General features: G+C 37.4%; 1 protein-coding gene across 6 annotated transcripts in view; it reads right to left on the reverse strand.

Moving 5' to 3' along the window:
- CCDC141 (coiled-coil domain containing 141) overlaps positions 1-22,064 on the reverse strand; it is a 99,725-nt gene extending 77,661 nt beyond the window's left edge. For 5 of the 6 annotated variants that reach the window (XR_012765022.1, XM_075430386.1, XM_075430385.1 and 2 more), the window contains exons 1-3: positions 21,878-22,064; positions 19,543-19,665; positions 2,136-2,327 (exon numbers count right to left, since the gene is read on the reverse strand). Coding sequence is in view for 5 of the 6 variants with exons in the window: in XM_075430386.1 (XP_075286501.1) it covers positions 2,136-2,327; positions 19,543-19,665; positions 21,878-21,979 (417 nt within the window). In the remaining variant the exon portion in view is untranslated. Of the gene's footprint in view, positions 1-2,135; positions 2,328-9,747; positions 9,788-19,542; positions 19,666-21,877 lie in introns of those variants that run through there. The other variant, XM_075430387.1, reaches the window with a different exon arrangement.
- Positions 22,065-26,156: the final 4,092 nt, after the last annotated feature.

Consider the following 26,156-nt stretch of genomic DNA (forward strand, 5'->3'; position numbering starts at 1 on the left):
AATTTTTCTGAAGGCAGAAATGAGCAGCAAATTTAAGCTAACTAACATTGTGGTAAACAGTGATTAATTGCAGCAGGGAAAGAACAACTCTGTAATGGAGACTGAAGTTAGGTTACTCCTTTACAGATCATTTTTCCATGAGTTCTTTATTTTAAATATTGAAACATGGTGTTTTTCAGGGAGATCTGAAACAGATTTGGTAATCTGCCAAGATGATTGTGAAAACTAAGATTGGAATTCTTTATTTGGCTTCCACCTTTACAGGTCCAATTCTGAGTATGAGTAGCTCAGAGAGGGTTGAGACACATATTCTGCGCATCCTAGCCAAACTTTATCAACTCCACTGAGTTAAGAAACCAGTAAAGTTCAAATTTGTGTTTCAGTGTAAGCAAAGATCTTGAAACCTGTGGTGAAATTAAGGAAGATGGAAAGCAAGCACTCTGTTTTTTCTATTGTTCCACATTTTTCTCTCTCCTGATCTGCATGCTATAAAAGAAATCTATTAGGTATTAACATTTAAGATTTGAGTTCTGATTTTCACTAAAGACTATTTTTGAGATACATCTTGTGGTTTTGTCACAATAAAACAAATCTTTTCATAACCACAAGCTGTCATTTAAAGAAAAGCCTTTCCATACGAAATTTCAGCAACTCCTGTTAAATTGATACTGTATTTCTTCTTCCCTTCTATACATAATGGGTGTGGTCTGTGCTGTGCTCCAGTTGTTGCATTTTGTTTTAGTGATACAAGCCTGTTGCAGTGGCATTTCAGCTAGCCCCTAAAGGATTTAGTCTGCACTAGTAGATCAACCTTTGGTAGTACAGAATTTATCATAGTAATACTTATGCCAACTCTGTATTACTCTCTTTGTATAATACACATCACCAGGACAAAATAATTAGTAGATTGTTGATCCTGGACTTCTTAAGACAGTTAGCAGTAGCACGGTTGCTTCTGTAATTTACAGGTAGCACTGGGCTATTGTAGAAACAAAATTGTCGGGGAGAATTACTAAACTCTTCAAAGCTCCAGAGACGTGGGGATAATTGAATGTGAAGCTACACAGAATGAGCATGGAATCCCTCCCTTCTTCAGCTCACTGTGCAGCAGTGAATTAGGACAAGAGATACAGAGAAATGGGTAAATGGGGAAAAACAGTCTAAAATCTGTCTGAGCTCACACAATTTTCCTTCTGTTTAAATCTGCACTTGAAAGTCTCAGGTAAAGGACTGGCAAGTTAGACCAATGTTTAGTTTGCATAATTACAATAGCTGTACGTGTATTTCAGGGTAAAACCTTCAGTGGCCAATCTTCAATAGGCATTAGTGAAGGCATCTGAGAATTTAGTTGAATAATTTGAATAAACACTGAATAATCTGAATCGTGAGGAAAGAAAAACATTCTGTAGAATGTCCATAGCCACTGAGTTACATATTTCAGATTTTAGTCTATTTCCTTATTTTTACCGTCATTTTTCTGTCAAGTACAAATTTTGGAGACATCATGACTAAGATATTTCTTAAAGTCTACGTGATTTTTTTGTTCAGTTTAATCCTGAACTATCAAGAAGGTGGAAAAGGAAGGATGCATCTAGGGATTTTTGTTTTCTTAATTTCTTCAGCCTTTAGGAATGCAATGAACAATATATATATTTACAGGCTAAGAGAGTGGGGACTGTTCAGCCTGGAGAAGAGAAGGCTCTGGTGTGACCTTATAGCAGCCTTCCAGTACCTGAAGCGACCTACAGGAAGGATGGAGAGGGATTTTTCACAAGGGTGTGTAGTGATAGGACAAGGGGGAATGGCTGTGATCTAAAAGAGGGCAGATTTAGATTAGATATTAGGAAGAAATTCTCCACCATGAGGGTGGTGAAACATTGGAACAGGTTGCCCAGAGAAGCTGTGGATGCCTCCTCCCTGGAAGTGTTCAAGGCCAGGTTGGATGAAGCTCTGAGCAACCTGGTGTAGTGGAAGATGTCCATTCTCATGGCAAGGGGGTTGGAACCAGATGATCTTTAAGGTCCCTTCCAACCCTTACCATTCTATGATTCTATATATAACAGAGTAAAATTACAACGGACAGAGTACCTGTAAGATGTGTGAGGTTTCAAATTAAGAGTCATTTAAATACAAACCTCCAGAGCATTTTCAAAGAACACTGAAGTAAGTTCCAGAAGTGCCTGTCGCTTCTCTAACATAATGATAAGGGCATCCCATGCATCCCCAAGGGTCTCTGCCATGGCATCATAAACCTGACTGTTTTCTTTGTTTTCCTCTGCAGCCTTGTCTGCTTCATGCAGCAGGTCCCATATGTGGTCTTCCAAAGGCTGGGGGGGGGGGGGGGGGGGGGGGGGAGAAAAAAAAAAGAAGAAATCTGTACACAGAATCCAAAACACTGCTGATACTGGTATCCGTATACTTTTTGCGTGGGTCTGATAAACTACCCACAAGTCTTCTACCCTTGCTTTATTTCCAGTTCCTAGTAATAGGAGTGTAGCTGTTCCTGCATGTTTCATAGCAAGCTTCTGAATTTCATCTGTAGTTAAGAGGCAATATTTTTATGAAATTTCATTTAAAAACATGTGTTAACAGAATTTATTATTCTGTCTCTAATATTTCGATTCATATAGGTTTACAACTCCTTAAACACAGATCTGGAAATGGTAGAAATGCAGATATTTTGGATCGTCTTTCTTATGCCATGATATTACATTACCTGACTTTACAAGCTTTAAGAGTTTGTAAGGTAACTTACTCATGACTTCAATGCAATCCAGACAAGATTAGCTTGAACATATGCACGTATTCTCCAGTAAAACACCTAATTTATGCAACGTTTCAAGTTCAACTCGCTGCATTGCTCAAGCTGTCTACCAAATAATAATACTCTATTGTCAAGAAAATTGTTCTACGGTGTTTCATTCCCTTTACTAATCTCACCGTGCGAATGACAACTGCTAGACCATTTCCAGCTTGTGTTAAAAATCTTCGGTGTGTCAGAAAAATGGATTAGCATTTGTTGTATATTCTTCCCTGCCCCCTGCCCCCATCTCATGTTTTTTCATGAGTATGAATTAATAAAGTGCCAGTCTCTGCTGTTACTACAGGTGCTATCACACAAATTTGTAATGGGAAAATAAATCTATACTAGGCAAATTAAAATCCATGATAATTCACTCTCATGACACAGACTCTAATAAAGGCTAAAGAATTGGAAAACTTCAAATTCTCCTGACAGATCCAACTGAAAAGAGGAAACTGCAGAAAACTTTATTGCTGCAAACACAGAACCATAACCTCCAGTCCTCCCTAGACCTTGTATACTACACAAAGTTGTCAGCTTGAACTGAAGAGGCTCATCAGTTCTCTCTAAAAGCAGTACTGTGAGAACAGCATAATAAATTATGGAGCTTTTATTCTTTCTTTGACAAAAATAGAATTAAATTATTTTAACTTTACAGACAGCCAACTACGAAAACGAACAGTGGTAAAATTAACGGGCATAAAAGCAGCTCCAACAAACCCATCTTTTTCTACAGTACATAGAAAAGTCATTATGAGCAACACAGAATCACAGAATCACAGAATGGTAGGGGTTGGAAGAGACCTCTGTGGGTCATCTAGTCCAACCCTCCTGCCCAAGCAGGGTCACCTACAGCAGGCTGCACAGGACCTTGTCCAGGCACGAATGCATGCTTATTGTTTGATGACAAACCCATCAAAAAGAGCATCTGATCAAAAGCCAGTGTTCTAAAGAAGAATGCACAGTCCCATTTTATCTTATGAATCCCAGGAATGGGAACTGCTGCTTTCTAATCCTTCTGTAAAACCAATTCATTTTGTTCCATTGAATCCCCATCATGATTGCCTCATAATATGAGAAGAAAAACTCAAATACCCCAAATGGTACCTGTTCTGTATTTAAGTAGAAATCTAATTAACATTTATTTAAAATGATGCTTTGACTTCAAGTGAGGTTATTTTCATGGAGTAGATACTGTAACTCTGATGTAACTATTGACAGCAACTGTTTTATAACTCCATTACACCACAGTGAGACAAGATTCAGATCAGGAAAAACTTCTGGCCTTGGGAATCTAATGCAAAGTACTCCAGTCAACTTTTATTCAAGAATATTTATCTAGCTGCTAAGGTAACTAATGGGTTGCTGCAGGTGTATTTCTAGTCTTACGTGCAGCAGTCAGAATTCTTATTATTAGAAATAAAAAAAGAGCAGCACTGATAATTTTTAAACTGCAGAGATAATATTGTTGTACTATTAATAAAATTTAAGACCTAGCTTCATCAAAACAATGATAATGGTAAGTTAATGAATCGAGCTCATGAAAACTTTAAATTGAAATCCATCTTTCACTGCAATCTTTAACACAGTTCTTTCAACCCTTTCTTAGTTTTTCTTTTATTGGTTTGCATAATTATTTCTCTATTATTTTTGTACTGTCAAAGCTATAAAAATTACATTGTCCAAGTAATACTGGATTTTCCTAAATACATGCACAGTCTCTTTAGAGCCAACAAAGCCATGGTTCTTTGTTCCACCTCAAAAAAAGGCTAAATTCCTAGTACTAGCTGCCAAGTGCTACCTGTGTTGGATGAATCCTGGCTAAGAGATCTAAAGGAAGTTTTTGTTTCCTACCACCTAGGAGAAAATATTTTGTGAAAGTCTTGTTCAGGCTTTAAGGTCAAAGTGTAGAATAAAAGAAACATCATGACAGAAGATGAATGAATGAAATACACAAGGATGTGACTTCATTGCCCTGTGACAGCAAGGTAGGATGAGGTTATCGTAGACATACTTCAGAGTGCTTACTAGATATAGCTGAAAATGCTTTACCAATATCTTTGATGTAAAATAATTTTCAAACTTCTTTATGCCAAGAATTTGCTTTTAGCAGATGTTTGACTTCATTTGAAAAAGTGAATGCCATAAACTAAAAACACGGAAAATTCTGCTGTCGTGACTCCATTCATTATGTTCACTTTCCTTTATTTGTTGGGTTCCCTAATCATGACACTTCTTTCAGATGTCACAGAAGTTCAGCAAAAGGAGACTATGTCTTATTATTGGAGAAATAATCCCATAAGGCATATTGGCTTTTAGTGGAGAATGAAGTTATGAGACACCTGAAATAGATAGTCCATAAAATGACATCAGAATTCTAAGTGTTCAGTCAAAATCATTCTGCTGGAATAAAAAACTCACTTTAAGGCTAAGTGATAGCTAGAAAACAAATCTAGCGATTTAGTATGCTAGCAGTCTTTATTTTCAGTTAAAAATGACAAAAAGTCAGGGATTGTTTTCTCTGATGTTTATCCAGAAAGTGGGAAATTAGCAAAAGGGTAGTATGTAGTATTCCTACCTCTCTTAGAATACAGATTACAGTTTACTGAAAATAATGAGAGTTTGGGATTTTCCCCCCACACACACTGTTAATTACCTTCATAAATAACCTGCAGGCATGATGGCTGTACAGTTGAACGTGTCTTTGTCTACACTGTTCACTTGTTTGAGAACACTACATTTTAGGTAAGGTCTTGGAGTCTCCAATGGTCAATACAATACTAACAGGAAGGAGGAACTTACTTCATCTGGAAGGCCACTTATCCCATCTTTTCAGACCCCATCCTCTGTTCTCCCCTTGTTGGTTTACTTCAGACAAATGGGGTTTTCACAACAAAAACAGATCAAGCACAAAGGCAACCTGCATTAATAGTGCAGTCACATTTTATTGTGTAATATAATGCTAGTGAAATTGGTAGTTAGAGTCCTCTGCTATTTCATTCTCATCTTACTTATTATGCCACTAATTTGTTCCTAAGCTTTTGCACGAGGAATACTAATAAACAATTTCTTTAACTGAAGCCATTTGCCAATAGGTAAATGAGCACATGTAAATATAATATGCCGGTCTTCAAATAGTCTATATATTCAATAAATATATTTTAGTCTTCCAATTTATTTCTAACGCCAGCTGTTCCTGGTATCTTTCATTACGTTTCACACACAACATAAAGGCAGGATATGACATTTACATTCCTTAAAACAGACCTAGATACTGATTCTGAAAATCTATTTTGAAAACAGAGCCAGACTGCTTGCAAGATGATTCTAAAAGGCTACCCCAAGAAAAGCACAGTATAAAATGATGTTTTTGTTACCATGCACACACAGTTAAGGATAATTTGACTAGATTTTCAGACACATAAGGGAGGAATTTAGTACCATTTTTCCATGTCACACTGTTTTGTTCTCTGTCCAGTTTCATCAAAATAATCACTACTTTCTAACTACATGTGATAACATAACATGAAATGCCTAGGACTGTGCTTGTCTACAGGACACAGAAAAATGTTTCACTCTTTCCTAACAGCTCAGCTTACTCAAACTGATAGCACTCAAGACCCGAATTCAACACTGACATTATTTTACTTTTAGAAAAAGAATATTCTAGAAGAATCAGGAAATAAGATATGAATTTTTAAAAAGCTATAAAAATGAAAAAAATAAGGTTTATGGATTTCATTCATTTTTTCAACAGCTTAACTACTGATAAATGGAGGCAGATGAAGATACCACGAAAGGGAAAGCAAAATGATGAGCAAAGGTTTCATGTGCAGACTGGGTCATTCTCCATTCTTGTCATTTATCACCCAATACCAGGAAATAGCTTTTATGTCCTAAAGTTAGTTTTTAAATAGACCTAAAATTTAGGGCTATGTCCTACATGAAATTACTTCAACGTAGCTTTTTGATTCTTTGATTTCAATTCACTTCTACAAGCTTTTAGTAGGAAGTGCAAGTTCATGTTAGAGTTCAAGTTCTAAATGTCAACTCGTTTTTATGCAGTGTTAAAATTTTCATCATTTGGATTGTTCTAAAATTTGGTGAGAAGACTGGAAACTGGTGAGGATACTTGCTTCTCTGGGCAGCTGCCTACCCTTAACAGGCAAGGCATAAGCCAAACTCACACTTTCAACAATTGTTACCATGCGTGAGTTTCTCATCCCCTTACTTTTGAGCCACTTCAAGAGGCTTGCCGAGAGCTGGAGTCCCTGAAAGACCCTAGTTTATTTCCAACCTGCAAAGTGTGGCTCTAGAGAAGAGGGAAATCATGAGATTTTTTCTTGAAGCAGTCATTTGCTGGGTGAGGACAGAAGCATAAAGCAGTGTGCAGTGTACAGACCACTCTGTCTCAGAGATAATTATTACTGGAAAAAGCTATTTGTCCTCTCTTTCTTTGTTCCCCCTGTGTTCTGTTCAAGCTCCATTCAGGAGATGTTCCAGCCCACAGCTAAGATAACCAAAAGACATGTTATTTCTTCCCAAACTACTTCCCTCTTTGCTATGAGTGCTCTGCTTCATCACAGGTTTTTACCCCAAAGGTTAAAAGGAACGTGAAAGGTCATGCGATTTTTTATTTTTAATGATTAATTACTGAAATTAATTTAATGAAAAATTATTTCATGTTATAACACACAGTTTACCCTCTTATTTATAGGTAGGCATTTTCAGTTGTAGTCTATAGGCTACAAAGTTGCTTTCAAACATGCTGAGATACCTGTATATCTCTGCTCTCTACAGAATTGTCGCATTTCAACAACATTATCTATAAAATGTTATGTGGCTAAGATCGGTTTTAGGAAGAAAAAGAGACTTTCTACTGCAAGGAGCATACAAAGGTATGAACTATCCACAATATTTCTAAGTCTTTGCAAGTCTTACGCAGAGCTGCAAAAAGTTGCACTGAAGTATGTGCATCTGATCTTCACACTTCATTTCAATGTAATCTTCAATAGGAAATCTACCCAATTTATGGATTTTTAAGCTCCTCAAGACAGTTTATGTGGCAATAAAAAAAGACAAACCCCAAAAAATATCTTACAGTTTGATCAAGCTGAAAAAGTCAAGTCAAACTTGCTCCATAGTCAAATATTCTGGAACTGCTTAGAGTACAGGAAAATCTCATCAGGGATGCGCAGAAAATGGCATTTCTCTGTGCATTGTAAACATCTGTTCACTTTTACCCCTGGCTGTACATAATCCCAGCTGAGAAAAGGAAAGAGGAAGCAGGAGCCTGAGAGGAGGACCTGGGACAGAAGAAGAAATGCATTTCTGAGCCAGCAACACCTGGGGCAGGTGCAAGAGTTTCCCCTCCAATAACCTCACTATCAAAGTGATGAGTTAACAGTATGTTGAACAGCACTGCTTATAAAGATTTACTACTGATGGTCTTTAAACTTTTTTTTTAAGTCAAGATTTCTCATTGTATTGTATTAAATGAAAATTAACACCTCTCTTCATTTCGAAAGCTTACTCCCAAAGAATCATTCATAAAAAAAATTACCAGATGAAGAGCAGTGAGATATTTGACAAAATTGTACCACAACAATTCATAAACTTAAACTCATGACACTATGCAGGATTCATTCTTTTATACAAGAGTACATATTGCAAGAACTGTGTTGACTGCAACAATAATAAGACCTAACACTAAATTTACTGTAACTGTAGCCATCTCTAGTTTAATCAGGCCCTCTCTTGTTTCCTAGTCTTGTCTCCTGTCCTTGCCGATTTAAGCATGCTTATCCACAGTGCTGCCAGTCTGCAACAGTACTGTTTCAGAGAAAACGACGCAGCAATGGATATGTCTACACTATGGTGTCTGTTCTGAGTGCAGCTGGTGAAGACACGCCTGAGGTAGATGTTAAGTCACTTGTTGAGTGCAGTGCAGTGTCAGTAGCCTAGAACTCATGCTAGTGCAGTATTTATATTCTCAAGTTGTTTTTACTGCTTTCACAAGGTTGCATATTCACTAAAAGCTGGAGCAAAGCATTTCTGCCATCTGCGCTGTAAATCCTTCAGTGCAGTGCGGCTCAAAAAAGACCTGAGGACAATCCTATTGCAGCTTACCACTGCTTGCCACAGGATGCTCATAACTTAACCAAGCATTACAGCGCTTTAAGCACACCAGCTGCGAATGAACAAACCCTGTTCGTGACGAACACAGAATGATCCCTAGAAAGGTTTCTAAAGGTATACAACTAAAGTTTGGCAAACGATTTTAGTGGAAGCAGTGGGTAATTGTGGTTCATACTACTGCACCTACACTGCTAGCTATGGCTGAGCTAGTTGATAGAAATTTAGTTCACAGATGTCTACATAGTGTGTAAGCATAAGATAGACCTGCTGTCAGAACTCAACATTCAAACCAGAAACCACATAGGTTTCTAATAACCCAATTACTACATCACTCATATGCAGCAAAGTATCCCAAAGATTTTCATTACCGTACACAATACTGTTTAACGACTTCAGACTCCTGCCAGTTGTTTGCTTACTTTGTTGTTTCTGGTTGAATAGTTTCATGGTCACACCCTCATTCACTTGTATACAGAAAAATTGTCAAATACTGAATCCAGTTAGAATTTTGGCATTGTCTTCAGCTTGCAAAACTATTCGTTGCTCACAATCACATACATGCAAATATACAAGAATATCTAAAGTTGCTGGCATAGTTAAAGAAGTACAACTGTAGCATATACAGCTACAATTATTAATATGCTTGTTTGACCTAATCCTCTCTGTTTAAGTGTGATTGGATTTCCTTATTTATGCTTTCAGTGCAAATTTAATTTTAATTAATAAACTTTAATTTCTAAAATTCAATTTAGCTAAAAATAACCACCAAGATATGGTGCAGGAAATAGTTACACTGCATTTCTTACCAAATTCACGCTCATTCCACAGCTGATGAGATGTTTTTCAGGCAGTATATAGTCTTCAAGTTTAAAAAAAAAAAAGGGTTAAAATATTTTCAGCACTTCAGACACAGGTTGCTTGTCACTAGTAGGTTAATTCCCCCCCAATTATCATACCACTTTCACAGCTATCCTGAATACACTCTGGAAAAGTAGGTGGCATCTGAGGTAGCTCCACTGGGAATTTCTTGGCAGAGTCTGACTTTTTAAAGAGCTGACTTTTATATTTTGAAATAAAACTAGAGATGCTTTTATCCTAATGTTACATCAGCTTCAACATATTAAAAAGACATTTCAAGTGTTAAATCTTTCCTAACTACTCAGGATGGACACTGTAAAATTGGCATAGGGCCTAGAAGTAAATTTCTTTCTTTTAGAAGCCTTTTTTTCTGAACAGGTTGTTAATTAACACTTGTACCTGACCAGTATGCTATATTTCCCATCAACTGATTATCTGTGAGGCACATAAACCCTAAAACAGAGAAAATTTGGATAACTTTTGAAAACTATCAGTCAAGTTTCGTGCAGTTATTTTTTTTCATTCATTTACTGCGTGATGAATTCAAACCCAACCAAAGAAAATTTGAAAGTGAAAGCAAACTGCTGTATTTGATGAAATGCAAAACCAGTGTGCATAAAGTTACAAAAACAAATTAGAAAATTGTTCATGTGTAATAACCTTGTAGTTTTTATGACTGATTCATGGAAATTTTGAAATACAGACTTAATATTAATTTTTTCTTTAATGTCTATTGAGAATAGTTCATGTATTTAAAACAGCTGTGTATTTTTTAAAAAAATAATAGCTCCTGTAATACTACAAAACCAGTTCATCATAGTATCAAAACAGTTGTCATTTTTTCTGTTATCCCAGCAACGGAACACAGTTGCATTTTGAGGAGACAGACTAGTCAAAGAAAGAGAAATATTTTACAGGAAATTTTACTTTGTTGAGGTAGAGTTCAAACACATAAGATAGTCTTCAGAGTGATATTAAGGTTTTATTGCCATGAATTTGAAATTATGCTTTCCACAACTGTCCAAACCATTAGTTACTGTGAACTTTTCAAATATTTATCCTCAACTATTTTAGTTTCTATGTACTACATAAGGGAACAGTGTATTTTTAAATGGAGTAGACCAATATTACTGGTTTTATACTTTTCATCTCTGAAATACCAGTGTTTTATCAACACAGAAACATAGAATAATTTAGGTTGCAAGGGACTCTGCAGGTTGTCTGTCCAACACCTTGTTCAAGTTACTCAGTGACTTATCCTGTGAAATCCTGAACATCTCTAATAATGGAAATTCCAGAACTTCTCTAGGCAACCTGTTCTAGAATTTAACCACCTTCATGGTCAAACCTTTCTTTCCTAATATTTAGCTGGAATTTCCTTTTTTTCTAACTTCTGTCTCTTGTCCTAGAAGCAAACTTATTAAGAGGAAAAAAAAGTGTATTTCCATCCAAAAATCATGACTCATGGAAAGCAAAATATTTCAAAGAATCTTGAATTTTGGTGAGGTGTTTTTTTTAATTGAACTAACTCAATAGAGCTTTTCAGTAAAGCCTTAACTTTATTTCAATCATTTTTGGAATCGGATTTTTCACTTTTCTCTTTTGGCGTGATTTCTCAATAAATAAATTCAAAAAAAAGTATTTCTTGTTTCAATGGAGCAGAAACAAATTTAGAAGTATATTGTTTCCTGGAAAGATCTGGTTTTGTGTTTGTTTTATTTTTTGCAGTTTGAATGGGAGAAAGAAAAATGCATCCAGCTCATCAAGATCCGAGTATATGGTGCTGTTATTTCTCAAATTAACAATTATGTGTTAACGAAAATGTCCAGAGTACTTTTCATATACTATTTGTTACTTTTTATGAACTTTCATTCCCTGTGAACAGAAAAGAATAGAACAGTACGTTTCTCTTTGGACTCTGAGGACCTGGCATGAAGCTTGACAATATAAGGAATGCCTAGCATGTAGTCATGGAGGAGTTTGTACAAACAGGCAGCTTCTGTTGGTCTCAGTAAAACCACGTCAGAAAAGCATTGTTTTAAAAATTACAGACCAATTTCAATTTCTATACAAGATGCTGTTTCTCCTTCCCACTTCTACACCATTGTATTCACTATACCAAAAGAGAACATTGGTACCTGGGGCTAGACACTTTTCAGTGGTGCCCAGCGACAGGACAAGGGGCAATGGGCACAAACTGAAGCACAGGATGTTCTGTCTGAACATGAGGAAGAACTTCTTCACTTTGAAGGGTGACAGAGCCCTGGAACAGGCTGCCCAGAGGGGGTTGTGGAGTCTCCTTCTCTGGAGATATTCAAGACCCGCCTGGACAAGGTCCTGTGCAGCCTGCTGTAGGAGGCCCTGCTTCAGCAGGGGGGTTGGATTAGATGACCCACAGAGGTCCCTTCCAACCCCTACCATTCTGTGATTCTGTAAAGGGAACAAGGTTCTGGTTAAGATTTGCTGAGAGGACACTAACAGGGATGCAACCGCAGGCCAATGGTGTGCATGCTCCCTGTCTGGTGATGCAGCAGTTGTGCAGCCACACAACTCTCCCCGCACTCCTTTTCAGGGTACATTTGGGTCTGATATTGTAGCAAAGACATAATGTGAATAGCTGAAGATCCAGAACAGTCTTTTCATGTAAACTGTGATGGATAGTATAGCTTTTGTATCCATTTCTTCACAGCCTGTTATATGGGTATTTTATGTTGAAAGAGCATGGAAAGAGAGGGGAAAATTGTCTTTTGCCTTTCCTGATTGTTGTACCTTGAGCATCCCTCTCTCTCTGGAGGGAAACAAAATTTGGGCTTCTAAAGTACACATTTAAGTGCACTTTTACTGTGTATTCAGAAAGCTTCTGGAGTGCAAAGCAAAGCAGACAGAGGAAGATACCTAGCAATCAGGGAGCTTGAAGCACTGGCAGACACTGGCAAATGCCTGAGGAAAATAAGGACTAGGTACAGATAGGACTTTTACTTCCTGGAGGGGATAACATACAGTATGTTGCAACCCAAAAAGCCACATGGAGCTGCTAACATCAGGACAAAATCAAATGAAAAGACGATATTTATGTGGACAGCATTTAGAGACAGGCTGATTTGCAAGTACAATAAACTTACAATAAAAGACAGCTCTATAGAACCCTCCCAGTGGTGTTGCTATGTTTACTTGAAGGAAAAATTCAAAGTCATGATGTTTTAGCCTTAGTTCATGGAATCCTGATGCAGAATGCAATGCTTAAAATTATGATTCTCTTCCATTATAAGACTCTGTTCCTAGAACTGAAACAGAGAGTACTAGATGAAAATATATACATTAAAAATAGGTCAAATTCTGCACTTTCACTCTTAATTTTCATGAGTGGCAGACATCTGCAAAACTTAATTCTATCAGTCTCATTACAAAAAGAACGTATTCCTGTTAATGTTAAAAAATTCTCAAATTATTTTAAAAATGAAAAAAGCTAATATTTTAGAGAGCCACAATTTTGTAAGTAGTACTGATTTCACTCTTCCTGCACTACTTTACTGATTTGCATCTCAAAAAAATGAAAATTGCATGTCAGTAAAGTTTTTACCTTCTGTTTCCTGAATCCAGTCATCATAAAACATGATTTTCCCTCTGAAATACTGTCCAATATTTCTTCTTAAACAGGCAGCAGCTCCCGAATCATTCTAATTCATAACTAAAATTCACAAACTTCAGTAGTTTATGTCAACGCAAACAACAGAGTCCTTTTTAATCCCATTGAAAATCTGGTTTGGGACATTACTCTGATAGTTAGAAACATTTTCCAGCCTACTCCTTTTAATGATCTCCATGTACTATATATATTCCTATGACAGCAATGGTCTTCATGTTAAGCAGTTGCTCTCCTGCGGTGTTTACCCATGCAATATATTTAGGAGAATCTCAGTCTTTCTGCTAATCCAAACAAAAGATTTTCCTAGTCCACTATAAGAAATAAGATAATACTCTTTCCTCTGATATCCCTACTAGGCACCTACCTTCAGTTTGATGTTGGCTTTTTTCAGTATAGATGACCAAAATCCCAAATTTCCACTCACTTCCTAATTCTCTTTGGAATAGTTGCAAGTATCTGATCCTAGATTGTTTCCACAGCCATGGTAGTAAATAGCTGTTCCACAATCAAGTAGTAAAGATAAGGCTGCAACACAAATACTTGCTATTCACTTTAACTGCGTGACTTTATATTTGGATTGTTGAACTTTATATTTCTGTTATTATACTACTAAAGTTGATCTGCTTCCTCCTAACCCTCTTCCTTTCACGATCAGGTTCATTTCAGGTTCACCATTTCATGATCACATTGCTCCCAATGAGTGATATTCTCATCAGAACTGGATAACAGATTTCTCTGGAAGAAGAGACTTTTGAAAACTCCTGCCTTTTGTTCCCTTTTCTGTCTATATCTGTCTGTGGTTGTTATTTCCTGAAAAATAGATAGGGCTTCTCAAACTGTTTAAGCAGACTCGCATGCACAGCTAACTGGATCACACATTTCTCTCATAATTATAGAATTATACCTAGTTTATCTTTAAGCCTTAATTCTGTTCAGTGGTTTCTTTCCTCCTCCATTACCTCTATTTTTTTTTCCATCATTATTTTGGGCCAAATTTCACACTTTAGCTCATAATTTATGTAGTACAAATGTCCAGCTTCAGGTTCTTACAGTGAATATTGTAACTTGGAATTTTCAGAGGTGTAAACTATCCTCCTCACTGAGATGCTGCTAAAATTAATCTTTGTTTATAGGTAGTGCTGAAGTTACACAAGACAAATAGTTATTAACCAGAAGCCCAGAAAGTAGTCCTAAAACTATTTTGAGACAAATACTATTTCAGTGGGAATTTTGTTGATTCAAATATTGAAACTGGTGAGTGAGCTGAAATAACATGGAAAAAATCATTATTAAATCTTACCTTTTCCCTTGCATTTTTGTCCAAGTCATTTGCAAAATTCAGCTCTGTTTTGTGATGAAAATGCAGCTGAACTTTGCTGCTAATTGTACTGTTGGGGACCTCAATAATTAAATGTAAATAATTCAGAAGATATTAACAAAAAATTTCTTCCATAACAAATTTACTGAAAAAATAATAATTATGAAAATATTTTTGCTTGAAATAACTGAAAGACTTATTTAAAAGATATCAAATGCAAAAAAATGAGAAAATCATTCTATTGCTTTATGAAGAATGTAATTTTCTAAATTGATTTCTTGGATATTAGCATGTAAATTACTATATTGCAATTATGCTCCATGAATTGAGTAAATAAAATAATTAGGAGCAATCTCCAGGTTCATGAGTCAAATTAATAACAGTGCTGGTTTTAAACTTAGGTTCATAAGCTAGATTTATTTCTGTTTTGTAGCGGTTCTGCCACAGTCTCTTTCATGATGAAAAACAGAACTCTGGAAGCAAGCCAAGAATGCCACTGTTTGTCTTAGTGGGGATTTTAACATTGTCTTAGCCAAAAGCATGGAAACAAACGCACATACAGTCTTTTTGTAAAAAAAAAAAGGAATTATCCAGAAAGCATTACTATTGGGAGATTCGAACACTAAGACAGCATGTTATCTTGAGATATGGCTTCTGTTGGAAACAACTGAATTACGGAGAACAGAAGGCAGGCAGAGAAATATGTATGCGCAATGCAATCAATATAATTTTACCTCCTGGAAGCTTTGTCTCAAGTTTTTCTTGTTTTGATTCCTAAAGAATGAGACATCAGAACATACATATACATATATTTACATTTCCAGAACATACAGACCTGCTGAAGGTCTTCTAAACAAGGATGAGGCAAATGTTGGAAAGAAGACTTGCATGAAATCACTGAAGCTGATGTTTTTCAACACAATTGTTACTGGTATGGTTTAATTTTCCAAAACAGAAACTGTGCCAAATTTTGTCCTTACTTACACCTGTGAATCCTCAACATATGAAGTCAATGAAAAAATTTGGCTGGAATATTTTGATTATACTTTACAATAGATATATGGGGATGAGAATAATTAAGCTAAAAAGTAAAAGGATCATCAAAACCCAGAATGAGTCTGCAAAATAACATGGGATAATGCCAGTATGATCAACTATTCCATAAATTATCTTCTAAAAGTCCATAGGTTCTTGAGCACTGATTCCAAATATGTATTTAGTATTAATTGTTTAACTCTACCCGTAAGCGGGACTAGTTTCACTTTCAAATCATTGCTGGTTCAGGAATTTTTGCCTGTTCTGCACAAATGCTTAACTTTGAATTGGATTGAACTAATCAGCAAAGTTAAGCATATGTGTATCCAGTATTGTGGTACCTGTCAGGAAATATGATTTATTCTGTGCTTTTTTCTAATACAACAGCAGAAGAGAAATTAAAAAAAAAAAAAAAAATCAGAGCTGCCTCTCTGTTGTATTTTAAATTCACGTGACTGAAAAATTCCATGATATAAAAAATTGTATCCATTTCCTGGGGATCTAAGTGGAGAAAATCTTTATCATACTGTTTTCTACTTGTAAACAATTTCTAGCTCTAAAATTAAAAGACATAAGGATTCCATCCTCAATTCTTTTTGATGAAGCATAGTAAAAGAAAAAAACCAACACCTTTTCTTCCTCTTGCTATGATGTAACTTTCTAAGTTTCTTACTTTGAAGAGTTACACTGATAAAAAAAAATGAAGCTAGTATGGCATTTAGCAACTTTTGAAATTCATACAAGTTTAATACTTGAAACAATTCAGATCATCATCAGTATAAATATTAAGTATAATAAATAGACTGTTTTGACTTAAAAATCTTTTTTGATGGATATTCATAATTTATTTTATGGAAGCCTTCATTTTCATAAATGTGCTGTTCTAACAAGATATTTCTGATTTGCTGTGTGCCGTATTAGCATTGCTACAGTTGCATGAGTGTTTTAAAAAGTTATGTAAACCTGAGATGAAACATCACAGTGCTGCCACAGAACTGGAACAAGTTTTACTTGAGCACAAGACCTTAGCTTCATCTTCACCTTTTTTAAGACTATTTATAATGCATTCCAAATGCCAAGATCTAAATAAGAAAAAAATAAATATGTTATAAGCTGCCATGGTCTATCTTTGATAGAGTCAGTTGGAACAAGACAGTCAATGAAAATAACAACTTGTAGCCAGTATGGAAGAATTGAAAACTGTATTGGATAAGACTGATAACTATGTTGCTCATTCAGAGTAAAAGATCAATTTAATTGTGAATACTAGAAACCGTCAAAACAAGGAGCATCTAACAAAGGCAATTTTGCGTCACCTTTTCAACCCCTCTCGTGTCCACATTTCTAAATTGCTTTTTATCCTCATGTAGGTAACTAAATTTTTATGTCCATAAATGTTGAGAATGAAACATTACTACCTCTTTATGCATCTTCACATAACTAATGCATGATTTATTAACAAATGCTAACTGCAAAAAAAATTACTATAATCAATACTTCAAAGACGGAGAATCATTCTTGTGAAAACTTTTGATGAGTGGATTTAGTTATTTACAGACTGAATAATTACTGCCAAGTGTTATCAGCTCACTATAAGACAGAAAGAGTCACGTCTGAGAAATGCACGGTCAGTACAAATTATAATGGCATTGCAGTCCTGTATTATTGCAGCTATTAAATTATTGAGGCAAAACCAGTCATTTTGAACTTCATCCTTTTATAGAATGTTCATTAATCAATGCTGAATTTTGCAAGGACTTCAGGTATAAAACATAAAATAGCAGGTATCTGTTCCCGATATAATTATATCACCAGCATTCTTCAGCAGTTTATGCATAATAAATTTTCTGATCTGATATAATCTGTCAAGCTTTGGGGATCCAAATAAGGATCAGTTATCTGGGTTCAAGCAATCAGTCAGATTGAAAAACTCTAGCATTTTCATCAATATTAACTAGAATGTTTGTGATTATTTTATTATTTTGCTATTTATTGTGAGCAGAAAACAAGGTAAATGCTGTTAAATGAGAAACAAACTTAAAGTTCCATGCATCTAGACTAATGGGAATAAAAAGTGAAACGTGAATGAGCATCAGAGAGCATGAAATGCTTTTGGATTTTTTGTTCTTTTCACTATTTAAGTAATATTTTAATGAAAAAAAACATATCCAACTTAATTTCACTTTAAAGATTTTAAACAAAAAATGTAATATCAGCTCGAGGATGCATCTAGAGATTTCATCTACCACAGCTTTCCCTTTTTTTTCTTTCAGTTTCCTTAATTCTTTAATACAATGATTTCAAGTTGGAGTCTATGGAGAGGACTTTATTGTTTTACTGTCTTTGTTCATGTTCTTACAAGTTTTCAGTAACACCTACAAGGTCTCTTAGAACAATATTTATATTATTTTCTTCCTCTCGGCAAACAACGTGTAATATAAATATCTAACACTTTAAGGCTTGACCAGATGGTAAAATGTTATTTGAACCATTGTTTTTTTTCTTTTAAAGTCTGAAATTACCACATTTTCTTTTTCCACTATTTAAAACTTATTTTTGTCAATTAGGAGACAAAACTCAGCTTCTTGCTGTTGTCAGTGTGTAAGAACTCGGCTAATTCTGAATCGTTCAAACAGAATACAGTGGCCTGTTCTGAGAATGCCTGAGTGTAGCACTGTGGCAATAAAGATCAGGCACTTGCATAAGTAAAGATAGAACCACCTTTCTGGTTCTTGGGTGTTTTTTTGTTTGGGGGCATTTTTTTTTTTTTCTTCATACTATTCAAAATCCATACTATGCACCATATTAGATTACATTCTCTATATACTGTTTTAAATTAACTCACATACATTTGAGATGTATAATGACTGGGGAAGCACATAGTCACTAGTATTAAATCAAATGCACTTGATCCTATCCAGATCATGTTTGCTCTTTCAGATCTGAATTCTATGCAATCTCAAAAAAAATAAAATAGATGGAATCTATTCAGATAAGTTGCTGTGCAAAGCTCCAAGATTTTAGAGGAATTTACTTGTCTACAGGTATAAAGTCCATCTGCCCTATCAAAACATGAAAACAAAATTTGTCCTTAGGTGCCTTTAGACTCTACTCAGTGTCAAATATCCACATTTAAAATAATTCAGCTTTTTCGTGCAAGCATGTCACTCTGTGTCCAAATGCCACTGTTGTTATAATCTGCTCTCAGGAATGCTAAAATCTGATTTTAGGTCTGTTACTTACCTAAATTCTTCCTAGCTCAAGACAAACAATATTTAATGATACAGTATCATTCTTACCATAATTTACATCAATTAATATTCAATAAAAATATGTCTGGAATATCTTCTTCACACTTACAAAGACCTTGGTTGTGTTTACAGCTGTTATAAATGAATCAAACTTTTTATAACATCAGACAATTAAAAAAAAATTGACATTCCATTATATTTAGCAGTTATTGAGGGTTATAGGAATTTTTCACTTGACGGTAACGTATAAAGCGGAAAAAACAGTACATCTTTACTGCTTGTTGTCAGAAAATAGTAATTAGCGCTAAGCATATTTTTCCAGTGCAAAGGCCTAACTTTGATCTGTTACACCAACAAGGCTGAACGTGTTTTTTTCTATGTGGAGTTTAACCTAACAACTGCATTGCAACAGGAGGCCCAGGCAGCTTTGTCAGCTGTTGTACGGGAACTATGGTAACTAGATGTATTTTTGTAGGGTCTTATCACATCTTACCTTAAGTTTAGCTAGGAGGAATTCATGATCTTGCAGTAATTTTTTAGCCTCATCTTGATTGCTGCCAATTTCTAATAAATTTGGTGTTGATTCAGCCAGCTGAAGCTTCACCCATTTTCCACACTGTAATAAGTAAACAATTGTAGCCTTCAGAAAACACAAGCTTTCCTTCATTTATTCACACGCACACACACTCTCAGGTCACACATACTTCCATGGTCATAGGAGCACAGAGACCCATAAACATGCATCCAGTTGCAGAATGAAGACACAGAGGACACAGTATAAACTTCATTTGAAATAGGTGTCAAAATCCCAGACTTGAGTCTTATTCAATAGCTACTGCGATTTTGGTTTTGCCTGTGAAGAGCAAGATTATCACAATGAGCCAAAAAGGTTTCATACAGTCACAGAATCCCTTGGGTTGGAAGGGACCTTAAATCTCATCTAGTTCCAACCCCCTCGCCACGGGCAGGGACACCTTCCACTGGACCAGGTTGCTCAAAGCCCATCCAACCTGGCCTGGAACACTGCCAGGGAGGGGGCAGCCACAGCTGCTCTGGGCAACCTGTGCCAGTGCCTCACCACCCTCATGGTGGAGAATTTCTTTGTAATATCTAATCTAAATCTACCCTCTTTCAGTTTAACACCATTACCCCTTGTCCTATCGCAACAGGACCTGGTAAGTCCCTCTCCAGCTTTCTTGCAGCCTTCCAGTACCTGAAGGGGGCCTACAATAAGGTGTCCCCACAACCTTCTCTTCTCAAGGCTGAACAACCCCAACTCTTTCAGCCTGTCCTCACAGCAGAGGTGCTCCAGCCCTCTGACCATTTTTGTGGCCCTCCTCTGAACCCGCTCCAACAGCTCCATGTCTTGCCTGTGCTGAGGGCTCCAGAGCTGGACACAGAACTCCAGGTGGGCTCTCACCAGATTGGAGCAGAGGGGCAGGATCCCCTTCCTCACCCTGCTGCCCACACTTCTCCCCTTTCAGCTGTAGATTGCACAGAGAGCTAAGAAAACTTGGTGGGTGGGGGGGGCGGACAAATGTTACGAATACATTACAGCAGATGCAAAACCTGTAACCTCAAATCTTATTTCTACAACACAGATCCAACATACTTGTATACTGAATATATATAGAGAGAGATTGCACAACTAGCAGCAGGGACACTTAACAGCTTTTGCAACAGGAACCCAAAGAGCAATCTGTGTCCTGGAGATTACACGAAGAAAGGAAGCTTGACAGCAACCCACATCATAGCTAATTCTTGCCTCACTGTGTTGCAGAACTGCTGCAGTCTGAAAAGTATAACTCAGCAAGGATGGTGATAAGGAAAGAAGCAGTGATGTCACTGGAGGCTACCATGGTTCCCACAGCACACAAAGGAAAAATAAATGTCTTCACCCTAAACTTAAGCCTCCTTGCAACAAAATTACTCCCCTGTGGCAGCAGAGTCTCCCAGGAAGAGTCTCCCAGGAAGGGTGAGAACCGATAGGAGAACACCTTCCCACCAGCACAACTGAAGTGATCTCATCCTGAATAATCACCCTAATTTGGTGACAGCCCAACTCATTATACCCTTATTCTGCATTACAAGCTCTAGTGGCTGAGGCTAGTGTGTTTTCCAAGCTGCTTGGAGAGTGAAGAGTCAAACTGCCAATAAATTCCAACTGGGATTCAGTACCTAGGCATCCAGCTTTACTCCCCATGCCAGATTTTGTGCAAGCTGTGGATTCCAGCTCACAGAACAGGCCTTAAAATGCTTATAAGCACAACTATAGACAAACAAGGGCTTCTACTGAAATACATGGGAATATAAATTCACAGTTTTCAAAAATAACCACTCATTATCAGGTTTAGGCTTCCCCCCCCCCCCCCCAGCAACTACTTCAAAAAGACACACAGTCTCCATTTATGGAGTTGGTAGACTACTTATTATGTAAAATTATTGCTGAGTAGTTTAAAAATAACTCTTGAGTCGTCTCAACTATGACTAAACGCAACATCTTGCTTATTGACACATTTTCATGGCACTCTGCATTTATGTCTCACTTTTTAGACAGAATAAGAGGAATTCCTTGCCTCTAAAAGCCTACATATTATGGCTAAATTATTTATTCTATTTAAAAAAAAACCACCACCACAAGCAGAAATTGTGAGCAGAAGCAAGTGTTAACTTCCAAGGAAGCTCTATTAGATATTAACTGATTAAATGACCTTGCCCTATCATTTTATGCTTACTGTGCTATTCATTTGCACAGAGCATTTAAAAGAAGTAGTGATCACTGAGTAGCAGAAAGCCAAGAACAGACATGCTAGCATTTGCTGCCTTACCTTAAGTACAGCTATAACAATACTGGCATCCCCGGCCTGAACAACAACTGAACTGACTGTGGTTGTAGAAAGCTTCTGCTCCGAACTGGCTTCATTTGACATGGTGTGTCAAAATGGGACTTCATACATTAAAGCAGACTTGAAACGTTCTTGCAAGGTCAGCTGTTGGTTTCAGAAAGCAACAGAGTTGCTCGGATTCATTCAGGGAAACAGCTCAGCTAACACTGATTAGTCTGCCAAAAGGAAAGAACAGGAGGTTAAAAATAGACAACTCCATTGAGTTTATCATTCTTGAGGGAGATTTGACACACCCCTAGTTTGGCAGATTCAAGCTGCCTGTTCTTTTTTGTCACCATCTGAAGTGTGAAGGGCTTCTTCCATGAACATCACCTGACACTGGCTAACCAAAGGAAAAAAGATTCTCAAATTAAAAGAGCTAGAAAAGATTTTACTGTTGAGTCTATACACACAAACCAAGTGTTTTGAGGTTTCAAAACATGCAACTGTACAATCTACGTTTTCACATTCTGCAAGTGAAATATTTTCTCATTTACTAGTTACCGAATATATTTGCTCAACATAGTTGTTCGCTGAGTCAAAATATTTAAACAGGATAAACATGTGTATGTAAGTCAGATGCTGAATCAAAACAGACAGGGGATTTTTAATCCAAATATATTTCAAAGTATAGTGACCATACCAACCAGAGAAGGAAAGCAAGTACTTTCTGTAAATTCTTAAGGAGTGTTCTATTCCTGCCTAAGATTGAGATTATTTACCCACTTTTCAATTTAATCATAAGTTGTTTTTATAGTCTTCATTGTGTTCTAAGTGAGCGTAAGGAAGACCTCTCTAATAATTGTTTAAACCCCACTTAAGTTTTTTATTCAGTGCAGGGAAATTAATAGGCACATTTAAATCACAGTATTGGTTTGGCATATTAATTCTATTGCCAGAAGCCCAGAGCATGCCACAAGCAGCCCACAGTACAAGATAGCAGCTGCTAGGCTTCCTTCCACAGAACAGCTGAGAAAGTGACACTGGTGTTTAGGTTTGCAGGTCACTCTGGAAACACAATTCCACCCAAGAAACTACATGCATAACTCTCCTCTAAGCGTCTGCTTGCTCGATTTGTTTAAAAATATGTAACATTTAGATACATTTTTATATAAACTGGATTTTATAATTGCAGATTACAACAGACACACCTGCAATGAAACCAAAATCTGGAAGCAAATTCTGAAGTATTTTGGACTGGAAAACCTAGGGTAGTTACAGGAAATTTGAATGGATGTGGCAAGTCTGTGATTTTTTTGTCTGTTTGTTTCTCCCTCCTCCAATTGTTGGCAGATTGTAATCTTAATCTGATCGCCACCTTCAAACCATGAATTTCAAATGGGGTACCCAGAAGTGTGTTTTAGTGGTTTGTGCTGAAGTAAATGAGCTTGGCAAACCAAAACGGTTTTTCCATCCCTTATGCCAAAACAGAACCATGAACCCTCAAGCTGCCAACAAGGGAACAAATATCACACAGTTTTCAAAAATTCCTTATAACACCCATGAGAGGCCCACAGAGCCCTTGCCACTGAAACATTATATAGATATTCATGAGACTCATGTGGGTATTTGTCTAACAGGTATAGCAGAACAAAATATTTGAAATTTAATGGTCACAAAAAATTGGAAGGTAGAAGTCCTGAAGAAAACCTCAAAACTGAAACAGCAGAAAGCGCCCTATTTTGATTTGAATAGAAGATAGATCCATTGTACAAAACTTGCTGAATACTCAAGATTTCCATAGAACATTCCAGAAGACAAGCGACTTTTCACCCTGCAGGCAGGGCTGAGAACAAACAGGACTTGACTGCTGGAAAAACTGATTGGAAAAAACCAGCCTCACCTCTTGTTGAACTTATAAAAGGAGTTACAAACCAGTTTTGATACTATGTCAAAGTGTGTCCTTGAGTTTTTTGTTCTCCGAGAAGCACATTTTAAGTGTACTTTTTCATGGCACAATTTGGGTGAATCCATTGTCTTCTTAGGGTAGCCAGACATAAGGTCTGTTTTTCACTCAGATTAAATGAGGAATCATTCTTCGTAGTGCTCACAGCTGGAAATCATGAAAAAACACCACACTCAAGAAGTTGATCATAAGCAAGTTTGGCAGCAGCTGAGTCAAGAGATTCAAAATGCCTGATAAGAAATGCATGGATATTGTATTTATTTGGCTTATGCTAAGCATACAAGATAGAGACAGGGAAACATCAGAGTAGAAGGCAGAGTAGAAGGAACCAGAAAAGATCTTATAAAACAACCCTGGGAGAAAAAGTGGAGTTTTTTGGCATTGCATTATGATCCATTTCAGCTGTGTCCAGGGAAAAAAAAAAAATTTAAGAAGCATGCCTTTCTCAGTCTTGTTTACTTACCTGTCATCTGTTCCTCTGTCTGAAGCAAACAAAAATCCTGCTAGAAGCCAGAAACAGGCAGGCTATCTGTGCCAGTGGAGAGAAATGTTTTCCCTTTGCTACTGCTGTGTGAAAGACGAGAGTACGAATGACAAGAGGAACCTAGCATTCACCAGCTGTCCACGAGAAACAACAAAACTGAGCAAATGAACAAAGGAAACTATCTCAGGAAAACAGAAAAAAAGATCAAGTCTCTCTAGTGTAAATAATGTCAGGTATTACCTGTAACGACTGTAAGTAAAAAGGATTCAAGAGATAAATGTGATAAAACCCATTTCATTTTCAACATGGAGTGTGTCTTATCAGCAGCTTTTCCTCATACGCAGCAAGGGAAGAGTGCAAATCACAGTTTTGACAGTTATGCATAGGAAAAGGGCCTGCCTTTCTTGGAGATAAGTTGCTTTTTGTTCAGAGCTTTGGAGCTGCCAGTGTACTATGAAAATACTCTGGGAGAGGCAAAGTTCAGTCCCTGCAGCCTGAGACGTGAGGTCCTTCACTTTGACTGGTTTGGGAACATAAGGGGTCTCCTTTTCTTTCCTTGTCTCACACCTGGGAGAACAGGCATACACAGCAAGGGAGGGAAGGAGAACAAGGGATGGAAGCATCCCTCAAACTGATGGATTTCATGTGGCTTGGAAAAAGGTACACAAACACTGCTTGCCTCTGGTAGCCCCATCTGACTGATGGACAAAGATATGAGACCTCTCCAAGTCCATGGTTGCCAGTTTTTGTTGTATCCTACCATCTTACCTTTTGAGTAGGCACCATTTTCAGGTGTCATCAGGAATGATGGCACCAGGGAATGAAAATGAGCAGTCTGCAAGTCTCCCCAGGATCATAAAGAGGGGACTGTGCAGCCATGGAGGTCACACACAAGGGTGAGGGTTGAGCAGGAGGTAAATACTTCTCCCAAAAGAGACTCCTCTTTACACTGGTTGAGCAAGATTCTAAGATGACAAACTGGTTGAAATCCTAACGAAGTTTTGTCATTCCTAGACACCAAAACCAAGTATGATAAGAACCATCCCGGCAGCAGTAGCAGTCAGGGGAGGAAGGTGAGAAACAGAGATGCCTCCTCCCAGCGGTCAAAAAGTACATGAATGGCAATGGGCCACAGTAACTTGTAACACCATCTCTTTCTTAATGCTTAATTAGAAAGAAGTGTTTCTTGCAGAGAACCACAGTATGAAGGCTGCCAGAAAACAGAAGGAAGCTGAGGCACTGGCAGACATCACCCTTTAATCAGGGCTGGAGAGGCAGGACCAGCGGGGGAGCAGCCCGAGCAGCCCAAGCCCCTCCACTGCCCCAGCGAGGCTATGAGATTCGGACACAGCCCAGGGCAGCCGGTCCTCTCACCACCCCGCGCTGAAGGGCGGCCTGGCCTTGCTCCCCTCACAACAGTGAGTAGCTTCTGCTGCCAAAGTTACTGAGCCAAGGCAGGTGCACAGAGAAGGGAGGAAACTCTCCCCGCTCCCAAAAGCATGGTTATTATCACCCACAAGAGGGAAAGGACCCGCCAAGGCAAATGAGATTAACTTCAGGTAGGTAGCAGCTGAAGCACAGGCAGAAGCCATTACCCTGTCAGCTTACAGTCCATAAGCTTAAGAAAAGGCAGCCCTAAAATAGCCCTGGACCCTGGTGGCCCCAAAAAGGGGGTTGTGCCATCTTTGCCACCATGGAAAGAGAAAGCATAGAAGTTCCAGTAAAGGGCTAGGAAATAGCTGTGAAAGAGTTCTCAAGGGGTAAAAGACACCCCACTCACCCCCAGCAAAAGATGGTAAGAACAAACCATGGTCCGTGTTCCCTGGATTATT

The sequence above is a fragment of the Opisthocomus hoazin genome, chromosome 9 (assembly GCF_030867145.1).
Source record: "Opisthocomus hoazin isolate bOpiHoa1 chromosome 9, bOpiHoa1.hap1, whole genome shotgun sequence".
In the NCBI taxonomy this organism is placed as follows: domain Eukaryota; kingdom Metazoa; phylum Chordata; class Aves; order Opisthocomiformes; family Opisthocomidae; genus Opisthocomus; species Opisthocomus hoazin.